At 32.6% G+C, this 27413-nt stretch overlaps 1 protein-coding gene across 3 annotated transcripts in view; it reads left to right on the forward strand.

The window, feature by feature from the left end:
- The window catches only part of Lim1 (LIM homeobox 1), an 81552-nt gene extending 55091 nt beyond the window's left edge, over positions 1-26461 (forward strand). For 2 of the 3 annotated variants that reach the window (XM_068767511.1, XM_068767513.1), the window contains exons 6-7: positions 24762-25020; positions 25410-26461. In XM_068767511.1, the coding sequence (XP_068623612.1) occupies positions 24762-25020; positions 25410-25564 (414 nt within the window). In that variant the 3' untranslated portion in view covers positions 25565-26461. The remainder of the gene's footprint in view (positions 1-24761; positions 25021-25409) is intronic. The other variant, XM_068767512.1, reaches the window with a different exon arrangement.
- Positions 26462-27413: the final 952 nt, after the last annotated feature.

The following is a 27413-nucleotide window of genomic DNA, read 5'->3' on the forward strand; positions in this document are numbered from 1 at the left end:
AATTATTGTTATTCGCCCCTACCGATTTTGTATTGCCATTGCAAGTTTCAGAGTGATCACATTACATAAGTTGTTGTATGATTAGAGAGAAGTGCATAAGATTTTAAGCTTTTTGCTGCTAAGTGAGCTTTACATTGACGTCTTAAAAGTTTTTAATCAATAACTTCATACTATCAATCACATTTATAACGAAAAATATTGATATAGCTTCACAATAAAAATAAAAATAAAAACAAAAAAAAAACAAGATAAAACTATGAATCTATATCCAACCTCTTCTCGATAAAATCATCATTCTGAACCGGGCAGAAGAAGTATATATATATATATATATATATATATATATATATATATATATATATATATATGTGTCTATGTGTATGCATTATATCAACGTATAGAGTTTTCAAAAATCTTTAAGCTTTAAATCTTTAGCAAAAGCCTATTCGAAAGAAATTTTTTCATCGCGTAATTATGCGATTGACAATAAAAATTGCAACAATTGATGTTGAAAATTATATATTTTAAAAAGCAACTGATGAATTTCTTGAAAAATCCTACACGTGAACCCTCGCAATTTTTCACACCGCCGGTAACAGATGTCTGCTGGTTTCGACGGCCGGTCTGTCTGTCGGTCACGCTTTTTGCCCAGCTTCCTCTTTGTTACACTTTTTGCTTCGCCGCCTCTCCGAAAGAAACAAAATGTTTTTACCTACGAATAGCGGTCTATTTGTAGTTCATACAGACATTTATTAATCACTAGTGTGTTACTCGCTGGTTTAATAACGTTTTATTAATGGCCGTTAATTTAACATGGCCAATTACTCTACGAAGCTTTAGAAAAAAAATATGATTCCTTTTTCGAATTCAAAATCATAGAAATTTACAATGCTTAAATTCAAATTTATAATCTGTAGAAATAGGACCTTTATACTTGGAAGAAACGAATCCACTCATACATTTAGGAGATTTAGTCGATAAATAGCCTTCCCCAAAGATATCCATGAAAAGATATACCATAATCGCCACGCTGGCGGGCGGGTTGCAGATTGCAGTGTGGTATTATGGTACGCACAGGATGCTACTGCCCACCCTCTGGAAACTTGTTTATGAGCAGTAGCAATTCTATATAATTAACGCACAAAGCATAAATTGTATAGGATTGTGCTCTCAGTAAATCAATAGTCATAATTTCAGAAGACAAAATTATTTGAAGTTATGTTACAGCTAACGTGGAATATCATAATTTCAGCATAATTTTTTATCTAAAATATAATTTGTTCTCTATGTAAAATATTTTACGAAAATAAATATTGCATTTAACAATGCGACGCCGATGTTAATCTTTTAATTGTTACAAAATGTGAAATTTCGTAAAGAACAAACAAAACATAGTTGTGGTTAAGGTAAATCACAACAATGTGTGGGCGGTGAACGAAGGGCAAATATTTACTATTGTGTAACATAATGCCTCACCAACAATGTCGAGTATGTTAAGTGGGTTCATAAACAACATTTTTTTGACGCCATCAGTCAAGTCCCGCCAGATAGCGCGTGTCAAATGTTTGTGCCACCACATGTGGCGTTGAATAACTGTTAACTAACTTTTTGTCCGTGCACTACGGACTTAACTAGTTAGCACCGGTTCGTGTGAATGCAACTGCGATTGAAGGAGCCGACTGTCGAGTTTTAGCTCGCCAGATGGCATAAATCGATTTTCTATGGTTTTTCTTTTCAAATCAATAATCTACCATATTTATTTCACATTTAAAACAAACCAACGTTCAGAGCCAAACACTTAGCTTTAAATTGAAGAAATTCGTCGTCCTAATCATTGCTTGCAATGTTTATTGGCACACGAGAACAGTATTAAACTAAACAGTTCCATAGTATCCATTTTGGTAAGCCACATCAAATTTTTTTTTTTTGGTAAATAGGAATACTTGACTTACAAATCACAAACATATTTAAAAACATGAGTAGATTCTGACATTTATAGTTATTGTCAAAAACTGTTTACAATTCTGTATATTAACCATTTCACCGGATTTTATACAAATTCTGGCTAGTTATGCTACACATCCAAAAAAGGAATTTCTTAATAAGGAGTAAACAGCAAAAAATAACGGAGAGAAATATCTGTACTCGTCTAAACGTCACTCCACTTCATCGCGGTGTCGTTGGAGCGCGAAACAAGAAAAAAAAAACGGAGATATTTTAATAAGTTCATATATCGTAATTTCTGACGGCCGAGCCGTCGACGCGCGTCGTCCTTATTGTCTCATATTTTATTTTGACAGCTTGTGCAATGGCTGTCAACATGACAACGTAATATTAATTTTCTAAATAAAATTTGTGTACTTCTATTTTTAGTCTATCATCGCTTCATTTATCGCTTCTATTTTTAGTTTATCATCGCTATTTGATAACAATGGATATAAAGTATGACATTGAAATATTCAATAAAATCCTGTAATTTTAAAAGAATGTCGTAGCAAATTTTTAGTATTCGCAACACTAGCTAACCATATACAGTCTTTCTATACAAAAATACAGTATGACTAGCTATAAGTTTAAAAGTTTAGTTTAAAATCTTTAATAATAGCAAGAATTGTTCGCAAAAAGCTTTTACACCTATTTCCTATCATTTGCATAAAGTGATCGCTTTGAAATATGTTACATTAATTTATGTTTTCTATGTTAATGCTGCAGGACAGATTGTAAACAATAATTAATTTTAATACGATACTTATTATTTCTCTAACAATAGAATTTTTGGATAGGATATATCGTACGATTTAAATATTTTACATCTATAACCAGTCACCCTGTATTGCAAACATTTTGACTAAAATAGTTAAAATGTAGAATTTTCCAATTAAAAGTTCGTTTGACAATCACGCATATTTAGTTGTGATATATAAAGTTAAGAAAGTAATATATTACTTTACCTTTTAATGGACTGACCTACAAGCTTATATTCAATATTAAAATCATTATTTGAATAAAATAAATTGACTTGTACTGAATTGATTCAACTAGGTCAGTTCAGAATCAGGTTTTTATTCAAAAATTGTTTGTTCGAACTAGGATGGACCTCACTTCGCTGAACTCACCTCCAAAAGAATCAACTAGCAAAGATATTAAATATATGATTATAGATATTTGTTTATTTATTATTAGATATTATATTTTTATTCGACTATACGTAACGTATTTATTGTTGCATTTATCAATAATATACATACACTAAGATAGTCATCACAAGGAAAAATGAAAATAAAATTTCAAGACATTTACTAATAACTTTAAGATCTCTTTAAAAGTACGTAGAAATTATTATTTTTATTAAATTATTTCAGCAATCATATGCACTTAAGTAAAATCGAAAAAATAGATAGTTCCTTAAATTTGCGTCTATTTGTACTGTTTTATGAATCTTGACGTATCCTAAGGATACATCCATTACATTCATATAATTACTAGCTACATCTCTTATTAGCATTTATAATTGAAAACATGGCTATTAATCATATCTAATTGATAGTTAAAACAATATGCTGCCGTTCTTATTTGCGATGATGATTTTACTGCGAATATTTAAAATGTTTTTCGTTCAACCGGTTGTAATTTTTAATTTGAAATTCAAATGTATCTCTTATCGGAGTCTTGTTATTTAATATAAAAGTAGATACTTCTTTTGTAATGTTCTTATAATACTTCTGTTATCGTCAAAATTATAAAACGAAAATATAATTATTAGCATTATAATCAATATTGAAAATTACGTAGAGTTTAAACGCCTGTTGTATATATTTCTACTGAATTTTTTATTTGCGTATTTCAAATTCGTGAGATTAATTTATTTAATTTTTAATACACCTAGGATAACTTACAGTGATCACTCGTGTACTTTAAAAAAAAGTAGTTGAGTAGTAGATTGCCAGAAAAATTTAATTTGATGGAAATTAGAATCAGATCGAACTCGTCTATAATGGCATATTTAATCTTGATACTATAAGGTTTCTAAACGCGCGCTGTTTCGAGAGAAGAGCTCACCAAAAACTCAGACGGTTACTCTATTTATGGTAACTTTTACGAAAGTTCCGTGATGACGCAAAAGCCGTAATGCAGGAGCTTATGAGTGCAATTTTTTATTTTATTTTTTCCAATACTTTAAGAAGCAATGAGGGACTATGTTAGACTACTTATGTTAACCTAAGCTAGTAACAGACACCAAAGATCTAGCCAGAAGCTAAAATTACCAAAACTCTGTATACCGCGGAAAATTCTTTTAAAAATTCTTCTGACAGTTATCCAAATAACTTATATACAATAATATAATTATAATAATAATACAATTAGTTTTATTATAATTAATATAATTATAATAGTGTCTAAGGTGGACGCCAGGGACTGAAAAGCGCAGTAGGACGTTCACAAAGACAGAGAACGAAAAAACCGAAAGGTTGAAAGCGCCCCAGCTTTGTTAAAGTCGTCAAAAGAATCTGGTTGCATCTATCTTGCGTTCAGAAATGGAGGTTATCCGGTCGAAATATAGTTATCATTATGAAGTTGTTATTTTATGCCACTTTGGTATCTGTTACTTGCGAAATCCACGATGATTTTTACTTCACAGTCGACCATTGCTTCTATCTGTATTACGAGCGATGAGAAACTCTAAGCTTGTATGTAATAACCAGCCTGTGGCTCAAAACCGAATGCCGGATAGAAAAAAGGATAGAGAAGGCCACTATCGCCTCTATTTTGATAGAGAAATAAGGCAGAAAAACCTTCCTCAACTTCTGCAGACCAGTAGCCAGAACAGTAATAAATAGGAACAAATGATAAGATAAACAGTGCAATCCAAAAATGTATATTAGAACTAATTATAACAGAAATAAATTAAATCTGTAAATACTAATATTAAAAATAAGAGAAATAAAAGAACTGTGATATATAGGTAAAAAATATAAAATAACTAAAAAAGCCGTGATATATATAAATTGTATTAACAAACTAAACTGCAGTAATTGAGGATGAACGAAAGGATATTAGAGCGGAAGAGAAAAATTGACTGAATTATGGAATGAAGAACAGAATGATAGAGATTGTGTAGATGAAAGAAAAGTATGAAAATAATAAAAAGGAAGTGAAAAATTTAATAAAGAGAGTAAATCCCAAAAAAATAGAGTGTGGAACGAAAAAAAAAAACCAACCTGTGACGCTCACAGGCTCTTGGACTATAAAAATTGTCAGTATCAAACATCAATTATTAAGATGGAAAGCAGGTTCTATAATGTACATCAAACAATGTTTTTTTTTAAACATATTGTAATAAAAGTGACGTGGTATGTCAAACATTAGTTATAATTTCGAGAAAGTTATTCCCACACGGAAGCCTCACTTGATTTATTGCGACGCGATAAAAAAATGTTTGTCAGCTTAGTCGCGAACGTGTTATTATGTCACTGCCGGTCGTTGTGGTGACGCGTCCTGATTAATGACCTAACGCTATAAAGTCTGTGGTAATCAAATGGCTAGTCTTATCTATGGTCAATACACCTATTAGCGTTAATTAGATTTTTGACCTATTAATTTGTGTCTCATCAACTATACCTAACTGAATCGTGAATAATGTTCTTTTTCAATAATTCAAACGGAAGATAATAATTATTGTATCTGTCGTTCTTTTATCTCTTTTATTAGACTTCTGTTTATTATACACCTTCCTGAATTCTCCTCATTATATCTCAGTACCCTTTATGTTTACAAAAAACCTCAACAAAGTTTGAACAAATTTAATGTTATTTATGTCAAACTAATGCGTTAAATAGGTATTCAGTTCTTTCACGTTATTTGATCACCAAATAAACTAATAACATACAACAAGTAACGATTTCTTCACTTAAAATTATTTTGTACATGATGGTATATATTACCCTAAAAATATTCATGTTAATGTAAAAATCATTCATAAAGTTTTGAGAAAATATAAAGAAAGAGATTAAAAGAATTGAGCGGGTGTGTTGCCCCAGCGGGATGCTGAGACTTGCGATCATAGGTCAAGGGTTTGATTTCAGGGATACAATATTATATAAATCACACTTTTTCCATTTCTTATATGTGATTATTTCACTGTTCACATACAAGTTTACAGGAGATGTGCAGCAGCATTTTCTGCGTACCATATTAATATACTGCGATCATCAACCCGCCTGCCAGGCGTGGCGATTACGGTATATAATCTATAGATATGTTTGAGGGAGATGAATACGTATATTTAAATATTTATGTTTCTTTATTTATTTTTAAGCATATAATATCTTTAATAATAATAATACTGTCAATATTAACTAAATTAACTATAGATATACAGAATACATATGTATTAAATTAAGGAATAATACAAATAAACATAAAGTTGCCAAACCAGTCAGAGCCTGTATTGAAAAACAATTACATCAATAAAACATTGTCGTGAATTAGTGAGCGTCAATTTTAATATTTATGTTAGGGTATCTATGTGTGTATGTTAGTGTGTGTGTTTGTAAGAGTTAAATTTTGGTCTAATTATTGCATGCAGTTTGCGTCAAAAAAGAAGAAGGTGAATGTAATGTTAATGAAGAATTCTAGTGATATTTTTGGTCTAGACTAATTAGTAGTATAGACTATGAAATACATTAATAATTACACTTATATGCTCAAGTGTGCGTGTTTATACGTTCACACGCGTAATATTACCATAATGGTAGTACTATTTCTTCGGAGTCCACACAGGGCAGGTCAATTAAGCGACCGAGGCGACGTCAATGCCGAGATGAGCGTTGAATGAGCAGTACTCTGCCGGTCGCACGACCATATCTCATGTTTTAATATCCGTCGGCGACTTTGACTTGCCCCAAATACTATAACTTGTACGAGTTACGACGTCTGCGTTTTGCCGCCGCGGCTTTACAGCCGGTGTTGCCAGTTATGCGTTATTCCACCCAATTTTCTTTTCATCTCGTAATAAATTCATTTCGTGTTATTATATTTATACAAATGTCTATTAATGCATCTAAATCGTGTGGAGTGAGATCGTTTCTCAGATGTTTTTCCCTCAAGTTCCGTTGCATAACGTATGTTAATACTAAAGAAGCAAATATTAATGACTAACGAAATAAGTCGTTTCCCATCGAACGTTCTCGGCGTCAGTGTCATTGAACGTGAAATGTATTCAATGTTTTCGATAACGATAATCGCCCGACCAAATCCGTAAGCGTCGAGTCCGCATTTCATCCAGAGTCGATGTGATTACAATAAATTCGTAATTTTAATCGTTATTATTGAAACAACGGCGCGGGATGTGTAAGAGGCGAACAATAAAATAGTTGTTTTACAGCTGCATTTTGGCGGGAAACTCGTAAAATACGCGGCGGTGTAGCTCGCCGGGTGACGTTTAGTGCGCGCGAGCCGAGTGCACGCAGTGAAAAGGTCCCGCTGGCTTGCGACCGCTATGCTCGATTTGATGACAAACCGACTCGTGCGTAACCTTTTTTTATTTAAATTATTCGATATTTGCGTCATGTAATTTAATTATTTATATACAGATAACCATTCATTTCACACCGCGATCACCTGTACCCAAAAAACATATTAAAATTAGCGACAAAAAACTATACTAAAGAATAAAATGAGAAAAAGATTACTAGCTAATTAAAATATACCAGTAAGTACATTTATTTGATTATTTACCCTTTTCACAAGTTCGGTAATTACAAAAACTCATAAGGCAACCCAAATAGATATAATTGATATGTGCGGCAGTAGTGTGAAATAGGTCATGATGCTGTGACAAAAGTAGAAGTAGGCGAAACACTAATTGTCAATGACCTAAACTGTCACTGGCTAATCAGTTTATTTATATTGTTACTACCGTCATCTCTTACTAAGGGGCTTTTAGGCAAGCCCACAGTCGCTCAATGAGCAGCGGCCTATGCTGGGGTGTTTCTCTACGAGATGATGAAAGAATAGATCCGAAGAAAAACGAAATCATACCTATCTTGCCGAAGCATATCACTCAGATATGCAATTTTATGTAATTTGATGGTTTAGGCTTGGGTACGTATGATTTACATATTAGCTTATGTCTACTTGACGTGCTACGGCGGAAATGATGAATCTTACTGATTACTTTTATTTTTTTTATTACTGTTGTAAATTTTCGGGTTTATAATCGGGCTTGAAAATTCAAAATTCAAAATATGTTGTCGATTACGTCTCTTGTTAAAGTCAAATTCAGTCTGCTACTTGTACAGTTGAAATGTCTCACACCTGAGAAGAAAAGGCGAAGAAAACTCGCTATATAAATACACATTAAAAATATCCTAAAGGCGGACACGTTATTCTTTTTCTGAGAAGTTATATATTTTATTTATTGTATAGTAACCGTTTTTGTTAAAAAGTTTTAGGTACACAAAATTTGTTATTGCTTCTTGTATTTATATTTAAATTTTGAATGTAGATTATATATCTTTTATGTTAGCTACTGTACAAGAGAACGTAATCTTATGTTTAACTACATTACGCTATATAGTTGAAGTTAACATGATTTATTAGATATCGGACAGAAGCACCTTGCCGAGGCGTTCGGCAGGTGCGGCTTAACAAAGAACCTTGACGAAAGCAATAAATTATTAATTATGATAAAGAGCCTCGTCATACAATAACCGAATGCGTTTGCTGAAATTACAAAAAAAAAATGTACGAAAGAAATTTTCGAGAACGGCGCCTAAAATCCTTTGTCTAGCGGACGTCCCGCGGAGAATGCGGCGTGTTCTAAAGCGAGGCAACTCCGTCGACTAGCCGCGCAGGGACAAAAGGTCCCCGGACAAAAAATGACATCATTTATTTTATTGCTCCGGGTGAGAATGTGCTACATTAATATCGCGTAGGCCTTAATGTTCCAATCGCCCTAGGCTCGCCATCGGTCAACGTGACCGTTCCGTTATAAATTTCATCCGTCGTTCCATTAAGGTGTTGTGTTTTTGCGCACTGCAGCCATTTGATGCGCCTCTCTGTGTGGTGGCGGTGAGATGAATTACGTCCTCCTATTTCGGTATTGCAATTAATGGTTTCGTTCATATAATAATTGTAATATTACATTACATTTGTATTTTTATATACATTAATATATTTAGAGTGAGAAGTCATCATTCCTAGAAAAAATCTTTAGTACCTAGAAAAATATTTCTGAGAAATAAAATTACTTAGTTATGATAACTATAACTTAATATCTAAATAAAAGAATAACACTCCTTAGGCTATTACATTAATATTTCTTTCTGTATCGATTTGCTCTAACTAGTGTGTCTTTTCATTATAAGTTTAGTTGAAAGGTTTTTATAATTATTTATTTCTTGCAAAAGTAATTTTTTGACCAGTCTTTCGGGCACGATATTTGAATAAAAGACGAATTTTGAGTCTATTAATTAATACAGTTAGTTAATTTTCAGAAGAGTTTGAATCAGTTATTAAAACAATATGCCTTACAGGCACATGTTAATGTTTATTGTATAAAACACAAATCTTATTTTTATTCAATGTCTAGTGTCTTTTGTGAGATCTCTTCTATACATGCGGCTCCTATTTGATAGAAAAATCCAAGTTTTATAAAAACTATAACCAGAGTGATATATTCACAACGCGCTGTGATATGAGAAGAGCACACAACAAACTAATTTTTTTTGTAATGACTTTCAAAATATCAAACAAGTTGAAATATCGCAGTAGCTTCATTATTGCTTAAAAATCCTTACTACAATAGGATTTAAAAAAAATATTTTTTAACTACCACATAATCAGCTCTTTTGCATATTCAAAAGTTTTCACATATGTACCTCAGTAAATAGTATTTATTCGTTTATTTACTCTTTATTGTACAAGCAAGCTGGAAATAACAATACTAGGTGATGAATAAAAGCAAAAGATGAAGTATTGAAGAAAGGTCCCTCTTATTTCAAACGGCGATTTTTCCAAACTATTATTTGATTTACTTGGTTAATAAGGACGAATCTATTCGAATTTTTTAACATAATTTTTAGTATAGTTCAGTTGTTTGCGCGTATATTTTTTCTTACGACATACGATAGGGAAACTCAATCAATATATTGGTTCGATATTTTCATTTTTACATGCGCTTGCGCCAGACGTCATCCATCATGGCGGTCGCTGACACTACTATGATTTATTATCATACACGTTCTTAGGGCAGCTTCCACTACTGTCGGAGATTCATTACGTTACTGTCGATTACTTTAGATTTCTTAGTCTACTTTAATTATATACTACAATATAAGATACTTGCAAATGAACAACAACATTCTTATCGGATACATCTTTAATTTTTTATAATATTTATTTATTTACTTACACTGATTTCTTTTTCTTAGTTCTAAATTTAAAAATAACTAAATATAAAAATATTACTAAATAAATCTTACATTAGCACCAAAGAGTTTTTAGTTGATTGAAATGTAACCTTAATGGAACTTGGTTTATTATCTCATTTACATGGCTAATATCACAATGTGTACATCAAACTTTGCTTCATTTCGTTTTAAAAGAGCAATTGTTAAGTTTTTGGTCGGCTCTTCTCAGCAGATAAGCATTCCGGGCCTTTGGTAGCTTACTAAAATATTTATGTTAAAATAATTAACGATTCAAAAGTGCGTATGCCTTACTGAATATATACTTAAAATTTGATTTTGAATTGATTCGTCTTTTAACTTATCTTCGCTACTTTTTAAGGTCGACAATGTTTCTTACAATATTATTTATTCCATCAAATTCGCGTAGTTTAAAATAATTAATATTAAATCACAATATTGCATCTGTGACAATCAATATGTAAGAATACGTGTGTTTATTTTAGATTCAACTTATTTATAAAGAATCATTGTATTCATCAAAATTTCATTACAAATTTATAAATAATATCGTAACTTATTTATCGCCTTTTTAATGTAAAAGATGTAACATTACTGTTTATCTTTGCACTACACTCACTCATATTTTTTTCTTATTTATTTTGCATACGATTTGCATACCGACTATCTAATTGCTGTTTAGTTTATTGCAAAACTGTTTTCAAAAAATGGTTAAACGAAAGTGATATGGGAAATGAGAAGTTTAAGGTATGACTTGTATGCTTTTCATTGAGTTCATTGTCCTATTTTAGGTTTCTGGGGTATTTCTCGGCTGCATAGGCACGTAACAGCCGGTTTTCACGGTTTACGATTCTAGAGACGTGACTATATCGATATAAACGCGGCGTTTGATTGTCGGTTTTCTGGTTTTTTCACCGGAAAATGGAGTAACGTTTGGTACGTGAGCACTTTGGGGTTCGGGTGCTCTAAACTTTTACGGCTATTAATATAAGATCCGTTCGTACACCGCTGCTCCTTTATTTCTATAGTAAAATAAATATCCTTGTATGCATATTTGTACAGAATAGTTAAAATGGTATTATTTCAATTTGTAAAGGACATCGTAACACCTAAACTAGTTAGGGAATATAATATGTTATTTCGTTTCAGACCCTCGGTAGTACTATTTTGGTTATTGATAAAATATGCATGAATCTTTAATCGATCCATTTAAATAGAGATTTCTCGTACGCCTTAGTCCTTCAGTTTTGTACTTTACCTATAAATACGTAATGTAGAGTTCGTAAGTTAACGCTTCTTTTGAAAACTACCAATGATGATTGAAAGAAAAAGGTGGCATAAGATGGCCGGAAAAACTGGTGTAATATATATTCAATATTATAATACGTGTGATTTAAAGATATACTTTTTTTTGAAGTTTTTGGTAGTTTGTTTGAAATGTTTTTTTTCATTGCGATGCGATTTTCAAAAAAGGAATGTGCGCGAGGTATTTTTTTTTTATTAACGAAACAGCTTTGAATTGAAAGCATTCATGGTAGTGTCACGGTCACAGTTGACGGAGCGGCGACGATTCCGCCTGGTCACCACCTCAACCTCGACCGCCATTCACTTCCTGTATTGTCTCTTCCGTGAATTGTAGAAAACGAAGATCGTCAAAACATTAGTGAAACACTAATTAAACCTTTTTAATTAATAATCAAACTAAAAATTTTTATTACACATTGTGGTAATAGACATACATATACTCATTTGTCAATACAAAACTTTAAAGCTACATCACTATTTCGAATCAGCCTGTAGAAAGTGATGACTCTGAAAACATTAATTTATTCTTTCTATTATAATACTGATTTCTGGCAATTTTAAATTTTCTTATCGATTTTATTACCATTTTCTTGTCTTTGCGTTATTTATTATTTCTGTAACAATTGACTTCTTAAAAAGGTATAGTATTAAGATTTAGTTTATAACAAATGTGCGTATAGATTCACCGCTACAAAGCTTTTGCATCTATAACCTATTATACTGTATTTTTAAAAGCTCGTAAAATTAAATATATTTTTATTAGTTAATTTTATAAACACAAAACCAGTCGGAACATGTATAGAGACCCTGTGTCTGATTTTCCAAAATTCATAAATTAAAATTAAACATACAAATTCGAATACGTGTAAAAAATAATGGTACAGAGAAATGGTAGTCCAGCGGTAGAGGACTGATATTTGCTATCGTAGGTTGATACTATCTTATATAATTCACACTCTACATTATTTATATGGCATAGCCACTGTCCACAAAGAAGTTTCCAGAGCAGCTGGTTCCTCTGCGTAACATAGTACGAACCGTTAACTCCAACTCGCCTGCTAATCGTGGCGATTACGGTATAATTCTGCATAGATATCCTTAGGGGAGGTCTATACCTTACAGGGGAAATGATGAAGACAAAATAACAACAAATTCAATTACGTAAATAAACTGATAATATACATAAAAAATAATTTCTGGCATTGTTATTTAATGAATGTTTACTTGACATTTACACAAAAGTATTTCTTTATCACGTCAAAAATAAATATAAGTCAAAGTATACTTTATTAAAAAATTAAAACAAGACAAAGAAAAATGATTTTACATTAAATTTAGGCACAAAAATCTCGAGTTGTACACGCAGACTCGATTGTTGGCTTATTTATATATTCGTTTGTAATGTATGTTTAAGTCTTCTTATGTTATCTATTATAAAATTTAATTTTAGATCTTTTAACCATATGAAAATGATGATATTGCGGTAAACTATAGCTGATTTTGCAATTTTTTTTTAACTATAAAATAACCTACTCTTTTTAAAATTATTTATGTGTTATGTTTATTTTAATATATTTTTATTTATATTATTAGTTTTACTGCATTACTTACCTTGGCAGGGATAATTAAGCTTTATTGCCGTCGCTACATAAATTTATTGCTTTTTAATAGCACCTAATTGCTATAACATTAGCAGTTGCGTATGCGCGGCCCTAACAGGACAATAAAAATTATATTATAGCTGTCTTATTTAACTGTAAATATATTACTAAGAGTAAATAAGGATTCACTCGGATAATTTAATCTATATGTTAATAATTGTATCGTGTTTCTGTGTAATATATGTATAATTGTGCATTTTGTATAGTGTCGTTGTCAAACTAACATCTGCTATATTTAATTTAAACGCTGCTATATAACTAAGCATTATATGGTCAAATATGGTTGTTAAACAATTAAACTGTTTACATCAAAAATATTCGAAATCTTTAAGCTATTTTTATTCAGTATCTCAAAAAAAAAGTGGAAAATTGATATTAGTTTAGGAATGGTGATAGACAATATAACAACTGCCTTTTTCAAATATTTTACAGTATTGCAAATTTGATACAATGTCGTTCTCCAGCGTATGTACAAGCTCCTGATAAGCTATCTCAAGTCGTAAAAAAATAAATAAAACCCTTGTGCTAAATGAGTTCAGATAAGAGCCGCCATTTTGAAAAGCGTGCCCAATGGTTAGGAACGTACGCAACCGGCGAGCGGAGTGTTATCAGTTCGATTTATGAATACCCCACGCTGATTGGCGGAACAATCGGCTGCGTTCGAAATACCGCGTTATCTGTAATTTAAAAACAAAAACCTGTTATAAAGGGAAATGGTTCATGATTTTATAGTTTATTAAATATAAAAAACAGCATAGAAAGTTTTAAGAAATTAAAGTAAGCGAGTACACGTATTTCTGTCAGATAATTTTCCGGGGAAATAGTCAAGGTCGCGGAAAGTCGCTCGATACGGCGCAATATTAATCATCATGGCTATCTTTTAGGGGAGGCCCATGCTATCAGCTGACAAGATGATGAAGATGATGATTACTTAGAATGCCATTGAGACGGACGCCAACACATTGCTTATTTTTACCTCCGAACAATATATTTAGCTTTAAAACACAAGAAAAATCAATAAACGCACTATCATATATCTAAAAGTATAATAAGAGAGAAGAGACTGTGCAACAATAGTATTTAAAGTAAGTTAAAATGTAAGCATTAGAAGCAAACCACTAATATTCTTGATATCAAAGATTACCTAAATTACTTTGTTGCTTGACACCAGTATGTATCAAATTTAGAGGCAATAGTAAAAAATCGAAATGTGTAAGTTTTTAAAGCGAGCAACACTAAAATAACAGTCAATCATTAATGTCGTAAGCCATGTCGGCGCGGCGTACATCCAATTAACTAAAATAAGACAAGATACAAATTGAATACACTCCGCTGCACGGTAAATTTAACAGCGAACGTACAGAACGCACTGATTTAGTTTTTAATGACATGTGCTGCCATCTTCGTCACAAAAAAGAAACAATTATTTTTTTACACCGTTTAAAGTGGAAACAGTTTTATCATTGTGATAAAAGTTCCTGTGGTCAATGAATCAAAATTCCAATAATTCTTTATTCAAAATACGGTAGACAGACAGACTACTTCTATAGTTGATGTCAAATTGAATCTATCACCTATTCGATAGAGACGCCTCTGAGCAGAGATGAAAAGGCGAAAAAGAGGCAAGACAATTTTTAATAAGATTAAAATATATATTTTCATAAAAAATAAATGGGCTAGGAGCGAAAACATTATTTCTGAAATGTGCTATTTTCTTTGAATTAATTTACATTTTAGTAACCATTAGAACAGAAACGTTCTTTGATATTTTATTTAAATCAAACACTGGAAGCTTTCTAAATATTTTCATTGATCCTATTGTTAAAGCATATATATCCCCCATACAAAGATTTGCTAATTCAATAAAGTCAGCCGTAGGTACATTTTTTTTAATTCTGTTATTTATATTGTATATATCACAGTGCAAAACTGTCGTTGCAGAAATCTTTAAAAGATTTACTTCAGGTTCTTTGAGGTAGCTAGTTAATTACTTCCGACATTTTTATGATCATCATCAACATCACCGTTAGCCGATAGACACTCACCGTAAAATGTAGAGTCCTGTAAAGTATCGCCATGATGACTGGTTTTACAGTGAACGTATCTAGATGTCCCGCGACCTTGACTTAGTGAAATAATATGTACCTATGTACAAAGAATCCTTTACTGTTGCAGTATTTATTATATAGTATGAATATAATTCAATTCAATTTAAAAAAAAAACACGGGCTAAGAAGATAGATTGAATTTTAAAACATTAGGCACAGATTCGTGCGGAAATAACTTCTTGCAGTTACGCCAATTGCGCGTAGATGGTGCATGACTCGCGCGGTGTGGCCTCGTCTCAACGTCGTTTTACTTTTTACCTTATTTGCATCGCCGTTCGGTTTGATTGATGTTTTTTTACGTAACACGCGCGATATTGCATTTGTTTATGCGTTCATAATTAGCATACTTCGCGAATGACTATTTTCAAATCTATACCATTTTTCCTTCATTTCATAACGTTTCTGAAGATGTTTATTTATTTATTTTAAATAAGCGTGTTATAGTAATATAACTTAAGTGTACTATGGCTTAATTTAACAACAAACGGAACTAAACACCTTTGCCTTTTGTAGGCGTACACAGCCGTGGGTAAGCCTCTTATTAGGTCGACTGTTGACATAGTTAAACTCACGGGTAGTCGCTGAATACAGGTAGAGAGGGTAAGACCGGTCATCGTGCCGATATTTGGGGGAGACTTATGTTTTGCAGTGGGCGCCTATCTAATATGGACGATGACAGCCATGCAATTAATTACGCTAACTTATATCTAGATGTGATGGGATTGTAAATTAAAAAAAAAAACATAACAATATGTTTACAATCAGGCGACTTTGATAAATACTTAAAATATAATTTACGACTACCTTCATTAGTATTCCGCGAACATAACACCGCTAGGGTGCCCGAAAATCGCGTCCGTGCAGTCATATGGCGCACGACGCTGATCTTTATGGCCGTACGAAAAATGAAAATTAAAAAAATACGGTCAGCACAACTGTTCGATACTGTATTATAGTCGGTTATATTGTGCGCCCCCGTGGGGAGCCGACCGCCTGCGGAGGCGCTCTGAATCCAAATTACTAGCTCACCTTACTCGGTTCACATACACGACACGGCTCGTACTATCGTCTAGTCTAGATTACTTAGTCCTTTGATCGTCTTACAGATTAATTAATTTTAGACAGATCCCTCCGGTCTATTATCTATGGATAATTTAGTACAGCTTTGTTGTAATCCATATCTATAAGAAGACATTGGGGGAACCTGAAAGTCGTTTCTGTAGACATATTTTACAGAGAAAGCGATTGATTTTTTCTTTCTTTTTTTTCTCTCTTTGTATACTAGATGGCAAAAGGTTGTTGATAACAAAGGTGAATATATTGTCGTCGTGTGAATTTAACTTAAGAAAGCGACATTACTTTCCGGTCCCCCTAATATATACGATATACAAAATCTTGGCAACTAAAATCTATTTACGAAAAACAAATGCTGGGGTAATGTTTACAATATTTACAAAAAATAAATACTGAGATAATTTTTAAAAATGTAATCAATAACGCAATGATAATATAGAAAGTAAAAACATTTTCCAAATTGGTACCTCTTCATATTAAAACTAATTATTATTTACTATCTGTACCGATGGCGGTACATACCTTTAGACAGAGATCTGTATACCAGTATGCATTATCGGTTATGGTTATCCGTAACGTAATGTCGACTCATTAGCGGTAGGGGGCGCCTCGGCCGCAGGTAAACGAGTTTATTTATACTGAGGGCGAGGAGAACAATGTCCACGGCCGGCACTTATTAATCATCTTTTATTCTTTGCCGCAGGGTGATTCTGCAATATTACGCAAAAATAAAAAATATGGTCTGAATTCAGAGTGTGTGTTCAAAATATACCTGTTCTCGAGATTCCTCTAGAAAATCAAATCAGGAATGACAAAGTTCAACGACAAACGACAGATTTAAAGATGTCGATAAAAAATTAATTTGTCTTAAAATTGTAAACAAGGAATATTGCTGACGTGCCTCGTAGCTGGGAGAAGTAAGATCCGTATCAAATAGTGGCAACCTTCTCCCAAATGTCTGGATTTAGTGAAAGAGAAAAAAATATTGTAAAAAAACTAGCGTTACAAATTAGAATTATTAATAAAATATATGCAGAAATATTACAGACACATAATACCCTAGATATATAAATCAACATTTCTTCACCTTCAAACTTGTTCCTGTACTCAAAAAGTTTTTTTTTTTAATCACCTTGCGAAAATACATATCTATTTACTTCCAATTTATTTATCAAACTTTTATACCTTGCTACACAATAAATATTGACGAATGGTAACATTTATGTTAAAATAAAAGTTGCACGATCTAATACAAATTGTATAAAGATCTTTGTAGTACTTTCCGAATTTTTATTTTAAGGATCATAACGATCTAATAAAACCCGCATCAAACCATCATACCTTAACCATCGAATAACATTTACGTGTTAAGATTTCACAAATTTTATGGGCTTAATATTCAGATCAAAGAATGGACCTTCACAGCAGTGGACTTATGAATTATAGTGTTTAACACCACAAGGCTTGTTCGTACGGACTCCCCGCAGCGTAGTGCCGTCCGGAACGGCTCTGGTGTATCGTCACCCTTAACGATTGGCTTAGCAGTGTTATATATTAATCCATACTATAAACGTACGCAAGTCTAGCTTCTTGTATTACAGTACTTTAACTACAGTTACATTTTATAGTATATTGGTAGACGTTTATAAATAATTACATTGTAAATCAATGATATTTGTAGTAAATCTGCGTGCTCGCAAGTTTGTTACGAAAGGTATTGATGTTTCCCCGATACATAAAACAGTATAATTTACATTTATGACATATCGCTGAGGACTTAACGATTATACTTTGAAATATAAATAACAAAATTTGTGATGAATTGAAATGACGCGTAAATCAAAATTTATTGCCATATTAATAAAACAAATAACTTTTTAATAACACAATTCTATGTTTAAAACTTCTTGCACTTTTAATGAATGTTTAAAAAAAAACTTGGCCGCGTTCAACCCAAACGTTTTAATAGCCACAGATTATGTTTACAATTTTTTTTCCTCCGACAATTTTTTATTGAAGACATCGTCTATGAGTGCTGTGATTAAGTAATAAACGTTATAATTTTGAACATAAAATAACGGAACATGACAATTTGGAACGTTTAACGTTATCGAAATGGTCGACGTAGAAAACTAACTATCGACTTGGCCCCTTTCGCGCCAAGTTCTTAATTTAAATTTACTTGAAAGTCAACATTTGAAGTAATGTGTAAACAAAGATATACGTAAAATGAAATGCATCTACAATACTAACTAAGAGTATTTGTTCCTTGGACGCATTATAGAAAATGTTTTAGGAGAGCCGACAGCCATTAGGACATATAATAAAAAAAATTACAATTGTTATTCTTAACTTAATTTATATTTCACTTTTGTGTTTTTTTTTTGCTAATCCCTTGTATTCATTAAGAAGGGTTGCCGAGATAAATATTAAATATCTCATCGACAAATTCTGAAGTTTATAAGAATTTCAGGTTTTAATAAAATCATACTATATAATCTTTACGTTATTTTTTATTTTTGAAATTTTTATTAGATAGCGTATCAAATTTTTTTACGCTGCAAGACATAGGCCTACCTCAAAGATCGCGATGATGAATCGGACTCCCTCTGCCTGCATTCAGCGACTTTCTAGAACCTTTAATATGTCGTCAGTCCAACAAGAGGAGAGTCTATCCACGCCACGTTTACCGTCACGTGGTCACCACTTGAGAACCTTTTGTCCTTCTCACCCACTGCCACTTCTGATGAGCAATTCTTTGAGCTAAGTGACTTTGATTCTTCTGCGGATCTCCTCATTTCTGATTCTACCTCCAAGCTAAACTTCGAGCTTATTCCTGTCCAATGCTCTTTAACCTTGAGGTTTTATAGGATGGAGTGTATAAATATTAATTAACAGTAAATGAGTTAAAATGTATAGATGCACTCCTTGAGAGCTTCTCTACAGCTAATCAGTCTGTAACAGTAAATGAGTAGAAGAAGTTAATCCGTCTTTATGTACTTGTAACAATATTTATAGATCATTATATGATCATGTGTGAACTTAGAAAGAAAAGACATATTTTATTTGTAATGCCCAGTAGTGTCGCTATAAGCGGTAAATCATAAACATTACCTGTACCGGAGAAAGCTCTTCGCTCGCAGTCACTGACGTTAAGACGTAATGTTTTCACGAGCACTAAAATTTATTAGCAATAATTCTATTCTCTATTCACTGATAGCAAAACAAGTCTCTGGTATTTTATATTTTTTATTTATTTAAGAAACCGATAAATTGTAATACACGGTATATTAAAACATGTAATGTTGTTATTTTAATAAAAAAGAAAACATAAAAACTAAGCTATGATAATGATTATAATTTACGTATTATTTGAAATTGTTAACACGCCCCATTTTTATCTATATACACAATAATATTTGTGGTTAGGTCTCACTGAACCTGCCCACTTAGTCAGGCGAAAAGTATAAGAGATATATTTTCAAAATAGGAATTTTTCTATAAATACCCCGCCTTATCAACCTTTGTAATTTTACGAAATCCCACCCTCAAGGAAGAAAATTCTGACCTATACTTAGGTAAAGGTATTTTTCTACCAACTTCCAAGTATTTAAGCCTTATGGTTTCAGCGATATGTTAGTGTGTATACATTATACGTATGTATAATTTGATTTATTATATCATCTGATATATACAGTACGTATATATAAAATTATATATTAATTTAAGATCTCAAAATTTGTACACACTGATTTAAGCTTAGTTACTGAAGTAAATATTCGTTTGACAACTTTTAGAATTTAATCTATTAATCGATATAAATCGAATCGATACCATCAGTTACTCCCGCGTAGCACAAGTCCCGTGGCGGTCGTCCCTTTGACGCAGCCGACGCACCCACGCACACATTTGCACAGAACGCATAATTTGTTGAACCGATCTGATTCATCTAACGGTATATACATAACTAACTATCCCTTGCCCGATTCGTGAGCCTGGACTGCACGTTATGGTTGAAATTTCTTTAAAGCTCTTCTACCAAGATGACGAATGAAGATTTTTAGCACGCCAAAAAAATACATACTAAGTTAAGTAATAAGGCCTAAGTTTTCAACCTATCAGAGGTATAGTTTTAAAATGTACGTATTTTAGAAACTTCGCCATAACACCTTGCCAGTGGAATTTTATAAAGTCCGTTCGTATCTGATCTCTACGCAATAAAAAAATATTTCCATCAAATTTTAAGTTGTTTAACTTTATGGAACCAGAGATGTAATGAGTATTTACATAGTGGGAATCTCATATACAGTTAGAATTTATAACAATCATATTAATATTTTACAATTATCTATAGGACATACACAGATGAATATACACAGTGGATTTTTGAGTTTATCGGTCACATAATCAGAAAAGATGGTGGGAGAAGGACATATGAGAAAAATATTTTATGAATTGTGAAGCTGGTGGATGGCAATAACAATATCATAGTGATAATGTAACAATGTACGATTTTTTTTCCAAAAAGGGTTATGATCTTCAGTAGTGAAATTTATGTCAGATCCTCGGAGAAGGGAAAATAATTATCTTAAAAATATTGTCCCGTAAAAATAATAATAATTATGTGAATGAGGTTGTCAATTGAAGGTTTTGCAAAAACTAAAAGCAATTTCACGATAGAGTACATAATGACAACTTTATTTGCTTTGTAAACGGCGCAATAGTGTAATTATATACAGATTTAGTCATCAATGATTGAACTGAAAGGAGGATTGCTTACTTTTTTGTCCTTGGATGTATGTAATTAAGTTGTTACCTAACAAAATTGTCTTAAATTAAAAAAGTAAACAGTTTGACCGTCAAATAGTTAAATTAAACAACACTATTAAATAAATATTTAAAAAAATTATTGTACATTTGAAAAGTAATTTGCGTAATTATTATAAATATTGGTCATTCATGAAAACAATTAATAAATAAAATGGTCTTGTATGAACTCGCCTGTATTAATCCATATTCGCTTACCTTACAGGTTCGAAAAGATAGCCATGGATTCTGTCCAAAAATTTGCTCCTGTATTAGATCAACGATCAGCATTGTAACTAATACAGAAATCAAGATTTTCAATAATTGTTTATTTAGCTTTTGTGTATATTGCGGGTAGGTGAATAAATGAAAAAGTATGGATCAGACCGCGTTTGAAATATTTTAAATAGGTGAACTTACTGTGATTTTGAAGGGATAAACAATCCAAGATAGAAGAAATAGAAAAATTGAAAAAAAAAAATTGTTTTGTCATATTTATGGCTTGTCGTAGTACGTATATACATAAATAATTATCATTATCGTAAAATCATCCGATAGACAACTGTACTGCGAGATTTAGGCCTCCCCCAAACAGCAACTTCCCGCGACCTTGAATATGTCGTTGCATTTAGTGGTGAGGTATCCACAAAATATCCATACCAGAAAAATTAGTTTGTTTCAAATTATTGGCACGTATTTAGCTTATATACTGTTCAAAACACATTCGACAATGACACAAATTCCGCCACTGTAAGTGCAGTTTTTCAATAGCGTGTCACTGTCGAAGCATTGTCCCCGGATAATAATGGCGCTGCCACACGAGATGGGATAACGCGCGGTCGTTAAAGCTCTCAGATTAGCTGCGCAGGCGCACGCGACGCCGCCCTAACGCGCCGTGAACGTAACGACCGTCTGAATATGATTTTATAATTGTGCCATTTTCAAATTGCCCGACATGGAAAATACTCCATGCTTATTACCTCCGTTCCTTCAGATTGGCGAAGCTTCCACCATGAAAAAAGACGAGATTACTATAGGATGAAAAGCGGTTTCGGTGTAGAATTTTAAAGCGAATTCGCGTGTTTTTCGGTTGTTATTTTCAATACGCGCAGAGTACGCCTAGAAACCATTACCGTCGGCGCTTCTTAATGTCACGGTCGTACATGTATTTACGTGTTATTAATTTTGACGCTCCGGAATTTTTTTTCGCGTGTTTTTAAAATTCGAACACTTTAACATTTTAAAATTTTAACGGTTTTCTGTGGTAGCTAAAATACTGCGTTTTTTAAGTTTTTAAATAAATAACAAAAAAATAATTGTTAGATATATTACACGCTGTGTTGCGCTATGCGTGCCCCGTTCCAGCTTTTGTGGGCGTAAATTCCTTTCTTAGAGATTTCCAACATGCGAAAAAATATTCTGGCTAAGTTTTATAACCATAAGAGCAATAGTTAGAAAACATGCATTTTTTTAATGAACGCCACCACAACTCTCTTGAAGGTAGTGTTTCATGTAATCCTTTCTTAGATAATCATTTTGCTAGATATTCCTAAATGTTCCTAAATGGTAAAAGTTCCTAACAAATTTCAAGTTTTCTGGTTCCTGAGATATTCTGTTAAGTCAGGACATAGTTATAAATCTCTTATATTTTAGATAGATTGCCACACCTTGCATTAATTATGAAATGTTTTCGTTAAAATACTGATTACTAATTCTTTTTCATTATATATTGAATAATATTGAATATTCTATTGATCGAAAATTTAAACATAACATGGTCGGAGTGGTACCATATCTGATAAAAATCAATCTAACAATTTAAAAATTAGTAGTTTTAGAAAGGAAAAGGACACGGCGCGTTGCAATGTGAAACACTTGTGATATTTCATTGCCGTCGCGGTCCAAATACAATTACAATGTAAGTGCGAAATATAAACCAATACGCGACGTGCAAACACACTCTTTCAGCGACCGCAAAACTCGGGCGGCGGAGTAAATGCAATATAAAACTTTGCACCGACAAAGTGACGCGATTTCCCAATGCCCGACGTTGTGTTACTTTTACGGAGCTCTCATTCGGTTTTATTGTGCGGTTACGATTGCCGCACTATATAGATACGTACGACCTTCTTTTTATAACCTCATTCGATTAGGTGCTACAGAAATTCATTGTCTCTTTTAAAGGTACCGACCATGTTGCATGTTCTAGACATTTTATAGTCCACGCGGTCTAGAAATTCAAAATAAATGTTTATCGTTAACGAGAAATTGCTTTCTCAAGCGTACTGCGATCTATGTACTTTATTTGGTGAATTATAAAATTTTAAATTTGAATTTTTTCATTTATTCATAATGGTTTACACATAGGTTGGATCATTTATAGAGACTGGTTAACCCATGAGAAAAATGCAAGTAAAACCTTATTTAAAATAAACTAGAATGAAATTGAACTCCCCTATAGTGGCATACTCGAAGTTAAAGCTGCTGGGGTTCCATATGCTTTCTGATATTAAAAGAGTCCACAGCGAACTCAGACTAGTTTCTTTTTTACTATAGTAGATCTTTAGTCTACTTCAAAACTGGTTTCTGCGTCTCCTCAAAAGACCAGTTAACGGATTTCAAAAATAAACTCTAGTGTATAAGTTTTTTTAAATAATAAAACCTCTTTTATTTTAGTATTAAGGATTTTTGTGTCTTAATAACCTCGTCTCTTTACTTTGTGGGGTACTACGCTACGCTAGCCGGTACGTGACCACTACTCTAGAATCTTAAGGCGCCAACGGCTGTTTATTCTGCGCTCTATGAGGTCTGCCCGCTGCCACTTCAACTAGCAAATCCGCCAGGCTATGTCTGCTACTTTCGTTCGTCTACGGATTTTCTCATTTCTGATTCGATTGATAAAAATCTACGCAGTATCTAAGATGTCACATGTCGTGAACCGCAGACTGCTCTAGGTTTATGTGGTTCATGGCCGAACCAAAGATGTAAACAATATCAACAGATGCAGCGCGTTGCAGCTATCAAAATTATTAGACAAATTGCTCATAGAATTGAATTTCGAAATTCCATAGAATTTAATTTTCAGGCGAGAGCAAAATAGACGTTTTGTTGGTTTTAATTTCATGTTTGAGAAAGTATGGTAATATGAACCTGTAAATTATAAAATAAAATTTAGATTTCATATAAATATAAATATATAAAAAGAAAATTAATTTTTTTGTGTAGGAATTTGTTGTGGACTCTTCTCAGTACATTATATAAATGTCTTGAATTTTTAGAGTTGCTTAGCATAGCCAATAAAAGAATCAATATTTGTGTTTTTGTTTCATAAACCGATAGAATTATATAAATACTCAAGTTACACATTTTTTACACAGGTCTGGTTCCAAAACAAGCGATCAAAGGAGCGTCGGCTGAAACAACTAACCTCAATGGGCAGAGGTCCGTTCTTCGGATCTTCGCGCAAGATGCGGGGATTCCCGATGAACCTCTCACCAGGGGGGCTGGAAGAGGGCCCACCGGGGTTTCCTTACTTCGCGACAGCAGATGGCAAGTTCGAGTTTGGCTATGGCCCGCCGTTCCACCATGATGCACCATTCTTCCACCCGCCACCAGCAATGCCATTCAACCAGCCAGGTTGGTACACTTAACTTGTATCTCTTTGAAAGCTATTGTTAGCTTGTGTACTTTCTATTCGTATAATGTGATCTAAATAACATTCTAAGTTAAGGCTCCCCAGGAAAGTTACTTTTTAGGTTGACATTTGTATCGGCTGAGATGATGATGAAGTGTCCTGAGCTCTGCCTCTTCAACTATAAAAGCCAATGAGCCTGATAAGAATTTCATTTAAATAGAGTAATTGTTGAGTTTCAAGCCGGCTCTTCCCAGCAAATCAGCATTTCCAGCCGCTGGTAGCTTACTATTTATAATGTTAAAATAGTTGACGATACATTAGTGCGCTTAAATGCTTACTTGAATAAAAATATATTTTGAGTTTAAATTTAAACGCGTAGTAACGGGAGCAGGTCGTTTCGCAGGCGGTATGGAGTCGCTGCCAGGCGGCGAGTTCCCCGAACAGTTCCCACCGCCGGAGCACCTGGTTCTCCCGCGGCCCTCGTCGCCCGAGTTTACTTTCGGTGACGCCCCGCCTCCCCTGCACCCCGAGGGTCTCGTCTGGTAGCTGAAGCCGGAGCCGCGAGACTTCCACGACTGATGCGGCTCAACGGTATACAAAGTGGACTTTTCTAACGGTGTTCTTATCTAAACGAAAGAGACGTTTTAACAAATTTTAAATTTCGAACGCAGTGTTTTGTGTTGCGATGTTTTATTTTTTGTCATCTATCAGTGGTGCAGTGTGTACTTAAAATCATTCCGGACTTCAACAAATCAACAAAAATTTAATCTCATAATTTCCGAAAGTGCATTTTTCTGTGTCGAATTTAATAAAATTTATATTTGTGTTAATAATATTCTTAATTGATGTATGTGTAATATTAGTAGTTAAAGAATTTCATTATAAAATAATTTTTTTGTATTCTCTTCACGTGTATAGTGTACAGAAATAGTATTCTTTCCGTCAGCTAGAATTCATTTAAAATAATTTATTTACATGTAGAATTACTGTTTTGGTTCCTATTTTAAGATAGATGTGTAACGCATTTTATGTATTTATTGTTAATTTCTAATTAGCACCTTTTGAGATAAGGTTTTATGTAAGTGGTATGAAAAAGTCTTGAAAAGGTTTTATTGTTGTATATATGTTTTGTAAATAGAATATAGCCTGTAAACATCTTTGGATACAGGTCGGTCTCCTAAAGTGAGGTAATTTGTATATAGAGGGGAAATAAATGTATAATATATAGATGTATACTATATTATTACTATAAATATCAAGGCATAGTCGATAACAAAATACATCAATCGCTTTTTTCTTTTTATATAATTTGTGGTACAATACGCAATAACTTTTTAACGTTTAGTTTAAAATCTTTTACGTCTGTATTTACATTACGAGGGAAATTAAAAAAGTAAATGTTTTTTTAGATGAGAGTAAAGTTGACAACATTGTAATCACCACGTTTTTAATTTTCTGACAAGTTTCGAAAAAAGAACATACATAGTTTTTAATTTTTCTATGACGTTTCAGGCACGAACTTGCTTATTGAAATCATAATTAGCAAATAAATGTTAAAAGTAGCGTTGTATTAAATAAATATTGAAAAAGTGACTTTTAATTTTATTTAATATTTTTTTATCTATTTTGGCCCGTTTTCCTATTTTTCCTTTTTTAAAAATTAAGTACTTATATATCTTAAATATTATTTTGGAGTGATCAATTTCATTTGTAACATTTTTATATTTTGGAAAAATAAAAGTAAACCTTATTTAATAATTACATTTTTGGAGACACGTAGTTAAATTTTATTGTGATTCCATTTGTAAATAAGACGTTTCGTGCGGTTATGCATGATGAATGATTTCTTTCAACAGAATATATTAGTATGTGCGCCGATTTAAGTGTTAATATCCAGTGCACAATGTTGTCTGTCTGTATTTAGGTAATAACAAATATAATGGAATTGTCTGTAAGAATAAACTCTATTCGATTTATTTGGTTATTTCATTTTATTTCATCTCCAATTATTAGAGATTTTCGCTGAAACTCATTTTCAATTCGATCTACTAATATTTACGATATATTTTTAAATATCACATGTCGTGAACCGCAGACTGCTCTAGGTTTGTGTGGTTCATGTGGGAACCAAAGATGTAAAAAATATCAACAGCTGCAGCGCGATGCAGCTATCAAAATTATTAGGCTCATAAAATTGAATTTCGAGATCCCATGAAATTTAATTTTCAGGCGAAAACAAAATAGACGTTTTGCTGGATGTTGTAGGAAGTATGAATCCGTAAATTATAAAATAAAATTTAGATTTAGAAGACATATAAATTTAGGAAAAAGAAATTAATTTTTCGGAGTGGCAAAGTAGTGAACATCAAATTTCGTGTGATAACACAAAGATAAT

The sequence above is a fragment of the Battus philenor genome, unplaced genomic scaffold (genome assembly GCF_028537555.1).
Source record: "Battus philenor isolate CCGP_79_NKW_IND1 unplaced genomic scaffold, ilBatPhil1.0.hap1 SCAF_23, whole genome shotgun sequence".
Classification (NCBI taxonomy): domain Eukaryota; kingdom Metazoa; phylum Arthropoda; class Insecta; order Lepidoptera; family Papilionidae; genus Battus; species Battus philenor.